Source organism: Hibiscus syriacus, unplaced genomic scaffold (assembly GCF_006381635.1).
Source record: "Hibiscus syriacus cultivar Baekdansim isolate YM2019G1 unplaced genomic scaffold, ASM638163v2 tig00111662_pilon, whole genome shotgun sequence".
NCBI lineage: Eukaryota > Viridiplantae > Streptophyta > Magnoliopsida > Malvales > Malvaceae > Hibiscus > Hibiscus syriacus.
Window position 1 is genome coordinate 479,198 of NW_024063150.1, and position 6,226 is coordinate 485,423.

A 6,226-nucleotide genomic window follows, 5' to 3' on the forward strand; every position below is an offset into this window, starting at 1 on the left:
TAATTAGTACTGCTATTTCACGTAAAGATAATTTGAATATATATACAATAGTTTTAATATATTAATGCTTCATTCTTCCAAAAATCATCACTCTAATACTTTGAAATAGTACAAATAGTTTAAAATACTTAAGAATACTTTGATAAGATTTGGTGGTTCTGATTTTAATGAGAAAAATATTCTATCCGAGATAATAATTATCTCTCAAATATTTAGAAATAATATTATAATAATTCTCTCTATATTTTTTAGTTAAAATCCTATTTTACTTAATAAAAAATGGCTTAATATAAAAAAGTTTTTAAACTATACATTTTATACATTTTTCCATTAAGGTTCCTAATTTAATTTTGGTCAATCTAGGTACCTAATGTTACCATTTTAAGTGTCCCGATCATAATATCCTTAGAAAATTCATTAAGTGATATACGTCACATTATTGTAATTTATAAAAAAAATGAAAAATATAATCTCTTTTTTAAAAATCTTAATTTTTTAAAAATTACAAAAAGAATCTCTAAAATCATCCCCAAATCCCTAGCCCTAGTTTCTCTCTTGCCAGCTATGATCGCACAGTCGCCATTTTCATCTTCTTTTTGGTCTTTGCTAGCACCGTTGAGTCCAGTGGGGTTGTATAAATGTCGTAATTTTTTTTTTCTTATCATTCATCGAGTTTACATCTCGATTGGGGTTCATCAGTAGATGTTTGTTGGGTGGAGATACAATCGGAGGTAGGTCTAGTTGACATAAATGACGAAGAAAAAGGATGGTGGCTGGTGAGGATATAGAGATTAAAATTAAGGTTTTCAAAGTTTTGAGGTTTTCTTAAGATTTAGGAAAAATTTGGTTTTTAAAAAATTATAATTTTAAGTTTTTTATTTTAAATAAAACTTTCAAATTATATAAATGCGACATATGTCACTCAACGGAGTTTTTTAATGTTCGTTACAGTCAGGACACTTAAAATGATAATATTTAATAACGTTACGCACATAAATTGACAAAAAATAATAATTTAAGAACCCTAAATGAGAAAAAAATGGTATAAATTGGACAATTTAATTTTATATTAAGCCTAAAAAAATTATATATATATATATATAATTGTGAGAGACAGATGTGTGTACATGTTCAAAATTTTCTAAAATCATATCAAATTTTAAATCGAATCAAGTAACAAGTGAAGACATACAATACTCAAATAAATTTTAATTTAATCAAAAATCTGATTTGATCCAAACTATATCCTATGATTAGAAAATCCACGTTACATGATTTTATAATCATATCATATTTCAGTTATCTTTTTATTAAAATTTTAAAATTTTTGCAATCATATCATAAGTTGATGATGGAAGATATCATATCTTATTCCAGGAATGATGTTCTTAGCCAACTTTGGGCATATTTACTTTTTTAAAGTATACTCAGCAGATTCTTTTTGGATTGAAGAAACTAGGTTAATACCAAAATAAGTATCCAAATTATACCGATTTTCTCAAATAGGTGTCTAAACTATTTTTGACTCATTCAGGTGCCTGACGTTACAAACGTTAGACATTTAGGTGCACGGGCCGTCAACAGCGTTAATTTTCCCATTAAATGACACGTGTCACAATCAGGTGATTTTTAATTTTATTTTTTATAAATGTTATGATATTTATAAAAAAAACACTAACTTTTCTTATATTATAAAACAACCCCAAAATCCCAAATCCTAACCTTAATCTATCGTCGCTGCCCTTTCTGGTCACGACCACCGCCACCGACATAGCGCCTATCATCCTCCTACTCATATGTCATCGTAGTTTCCGTCGATTGGCTTCAGAATCGTGTGGGATCGTGATTTTCATCCTAAGTCTCGCGGGGTATAAAACGTTGATTCCTCGTCAATCGACCATCGATCAGTCACGATTTCACAGGGGTTTTGGTCTCCAGGGGAGGGGAGGTCGGGTGGAGCTTCACGACGGCAAAAGGCGATGGTCGGCGTGGGTTTAGGGGTTGAAATGAAGGTTTTCAAAGTTTTGAGTTTATTTCAAAATTTGTGTTTTCTTTTTAATATATATATATATATATAATTTTAATTTTTTAGTTTTTAAAATTTATCAGGTTATGACACGTGTCACCATTGACGGTCTGAACACCTAAATGTGTAACGTTTGTAACGTTAGACACTAAGATGAATCAAAAAATAATTTAGGCGTCTATTTGGAAAAAGATGTATAGTTTGAACACTTATTTTAGTATTAAGCAAAGAACCTATGAACAATTTTGCTTTCCCAAATGAAGATGAACATATTCCGATTAAATTAGATTAGATTAAACATAAAATCATTACAGCATCGGCATGCTTATGAGTACAATACCTAAGAAATGATAGAGTTGACATCGTTTTTGGGAAAACACACACCATTAAATAAAAGGATAAATTACACCAATCATCACTTAACTTTCCTCTCATATTTCACTCCTTGTACTTTAAATCCGTTTAATTTTCTCACTAAATTTAAGATAATTAATATGTTTGGTCACTCAGCTGTTAAATATTTAACGGCGTTAAAACAAAACCGTTTTAGAAAAACAAAACTTTTACCAAAACGACATCGTTTTGCATTTATATAACAGCTCATTTATAACGCCGTTTAGCGAGAAAACGGCTGAGTGAAAAAATGTTAATTATGTTAAATTCAGTGAGAAAATTAAACGGATTTAAAGTATAATGAAGGAATAAGAGAGAGAATAAAAATAAGTGATGATTGGTGTAATTTACCCTAAAATCAAAAAGTTGCAACCAAAAGTGATGAAGAACCATTTAAACTGTTTTTTAAGACGTGGGTCCTTAGTATCCCAGAAAAAAAAGGCAGTAATGAAGAATCATTTAAACTTTTTTCTAAGAGGTCCTTGTTCTTGGCTTTCCGATTTGTGTAGAGCTCTGGTGATGTATTCTAATATGGTTTATGGTCTTATTCTTCTCTTTTTCTTCCGACTAGTGGTTGATCATCTAATATACTCCTACAATTTGTAACATCGAGTCCCATAAACTAGCCAAGGAAGGGGAATCTAGAGACATGGACTTTTGGGTGTTTTCTTTTAAAGTCTGTTGTTGAATTACGTTCGTTTATTAAGCTAATTAAATAAGTATGAATAAAATTTTTATGTTCATTTAGTAAACGAACAAATACGAACATAGGTGTATTTGATTCATTTATATTCACAAACAAACTCGTTTATCAACTCTTTTATAAGCCCATTTACCCGGTTCTCGTTTCCTTTTTTTTTTTTTTTTTACATTTTAAATAACAATGAAGGTAGGAATTGAATTGAACCAAGGGTGGACTTTGAAGTTCAAACTATGACGCCTAAAGAAATTAAAGACCAATGACATAGTTTCATCATTTATCTTTGACTTGCAAGTAAAAATATAAAATGAGAGTTTTGATTGCCAAACAGTTAACGGACATATTCACGAGTGTTAAACGAATCGAACATTAACAGCTTTAAAATAAACAAACAAACACGAACAAACGTACACAAACAAACAGAAACACAAACTTATTCGTTTGCACATCAACTCAAGTTGAGAGCAATGCCAAAGAAGGCGGGTTTCCTCTTTCCACATGCACGTAGCTTAGAAATGGCAATTTTGGAGGAGTTGTCAGATTCTGAATAGTCCTCCAACATGCAATACAGCACTCCCAGCAGTGCTTCAATTCCAGCGATTGTGCTTTGCAGACCAGGGGCATCATTGTATAGTTTTAAGGCCTTTTGTAGCAAGCTCATTCATTGATTCATAGATATAGAATGTTTTAACTTTTAAGAGACGAATATGTCAAAATCATCGATATTTAGGGAAGACAATAATAATTATTGTTCCCTTTTAACTTAATTAAGCCAAATGGAAGCTAAAATCTTGAACGCCCTTCATAATCCAGTAGAATAGAAAGATCATTCATATTTTGACTGCTATTTTCATTGAATTTGGTGGAACAAAAGGGATGTCATTTGTATTTCTTCTCCTCTCTCTCTCCATTTCTCTGTTTCTGCTCCTGCTTATAGTTCTTTTCAACGACTAAACTGGCCAGGGTAATGCAATATACACAAAAGTTATCCTTCACCTCATGGCCTATATATATATATATATATATATATATATATATATCTAGAAACTACGAGGCTACTGACAAAAATCGAAAATCGAATTAGTCACTGCTCTGCAATTTAGACCTCTTCGATGAATGTCGGGGTGATGATGGTAGTTTCGACGCTGTTGGATCACAAGCAAACGGGGATACAGTCAGTGGTGAGGGTGGTAGGGGTGACGGAGGTGTTGCCTTAGGTGGGGGAAGGCAATCATCCTCAAATTTTCTCTTGCAGACTTCTCCGATGCCGTTTTCCTCCGGCTCTCCTCTCTTTATAAAATCCTTCAACCTTTTTACATCCGACAGTTTTACGGGCTTAACCAGGAACTCCTCTGCTCCTTCCTTTAAGCACCTGTAGATGAAAAGAATGCTTTAGCCATTTTTCGCCCCATAGAGCAACCGTTGTCAACATAAGGGAATCGATCTGATTTTTCATATTCTACATCAAATCTAATCATTTGAGATTATGAGATCAAATTTTATCATATCTTAGTCAGCAGGTTAACATATAGCTCAGACTGCCGTCGATAGTCGGATGATCATTTTATGACTTTTAATATTCAAGGGACTCAACCAAGCAACTCCCTATAGTCAGAGGATCGTTTTGTAAACTTTAATAATCGGAGACTTAATAAAACAATATATTTTAGTAGGGGGACCATTTGTGTACTTTACCCTCAACTAAAACTATACGATGCAAGTGTCGAATTTCGGTAAACGCCGGGGTACGCTTGTTTTTTCTAAGTTGTTGTACGCATTCGGAGAGTCCTTGAAGGATCGTATCTCCACATGGCATCGGTCTTTCAAGCAAAAGGAAAAGAACTCGATGCAACAATAGACCTTTTCCCACAAAAATCCACTAAAGTATACAATCTTTCAATCACTCGTATAAACAAAGACATGATTGACAGATTGTACATATAACAATGGCTCAAAATCAACACACTCGAAGGGATTCATCCGTTTCAATTTTCGTCGTCACGGAATTATGCTAAAACAACTTGAAAGCATGTGAATTATATCAGATTTCCTCTGAAAGAACATCATCAGACATAGAGAAATGCACAAAATCAACAGCAGACCGAAGAAATGAAGAGCGTACCGATTGATTCGAGTGAGGATGTTCTCAGAGGACATAATCACAACAGGGATTTCTCTAAAAGCCGAGGAATGCTGTTCCAAAATACAAATTAGTCATAATCATGACATCTCGAAATCATGGTTAGGAGTTGTTCATATAAATAGATTCAATTATGACCTTGATCTTCTTGAGGAGTTCATATCCGTTCATCCCAGGCATTGAATAATCAGTCATTATAAGATTCACCTTCAAACCCAGAGACCCTCCTTCTCCATTCAAACCAAGAAACTGTAAAGCCCTCGTTCCACTCTCAACAGTCGTCACTACACGAAAACAACGAAATCAAACCCACTTATCAAAATCCAAAACCATAAAAGAAGAAGTACCTTTACAAGAAGATATCTTGAGCAGCTTCTCAATGACCTTACGATCCACGAGGCTGTCATCGACGGCAAGAACATGCAAATCCTGAGCAATCGCCATAACCCAGCAAGTGTTTTTGTGTGGAGGGTTTGTGTTTGAGTTAAATAAAAGAAAGAAAAAGAGTAATAAAAAAGACAGGGAAAAGGTGAAGATTTGAGGATCCAATAGTGTAAGATCTTTGCAATCTTTGAAGCAGAAAGAGGGGGAGCATTAGCGCCCACTTGTTCCTTGTCCTCTTAATTTTACTTCTTTTAACTACTTCCACTTCCATGCGATCCTACTAAATCTTATCAAAAAGTTTTAAAAAATTAGTACTTTATTTAAAATGTAAAAGATAATTTAAAAGAATATTAGTTATTAAATTAATATTATTTAATAGTTCGAGATAATTAGAATGTAATATACATTCTAACTCTGTTGATAATGCATTGTATGCAAGTACTTGAATCTAAGATTTCTCATAGCTTAGTAGACTATTTGTAAGCCAAAGAGACAAGGGTGTTAGGTCTGCGGGACCTTCACTCTTTCAAATTGGCTATGCTAAAAAAGTATGGCGACTCATAACAAACCCTGATTGTTTATT

The 6,226-nt window shown here is 33.1% G+C and overlaps 1 protein-coding gene across 1 annotated transcript; it reads right to left on the reverse strand.

Moving 5' to 3' along the window:
- Positions 1–3,968: 3,968 nt before the first annotated feature.
- On the reverse strand, positions 3,969–5,819 carry LOC120167076 (two-component response regulator ARR5-like). Its single transcript, XM_039176199.1, has 4 exons — positions 5,607–5,819; positions 5,398–5,543; positions 5,242–5,312; positions 3,969–4,491 (listed from the first exon to the last, which is right to left on the reverse strand). Exons 1-4 carry the CDS (start codon positions 5,701–5,703, stop codon positions 4,200–4,202), a joined length of 606 nt encoding a protein of 201 aa, XP_039032130.1. The 5' UTR covers positions 5,704–5,819; the 3' UTR covers positions 3,969–4,199.
- Between the last annotated feature and the right edge of the window lie 407 nt (positions 5,820–6,226).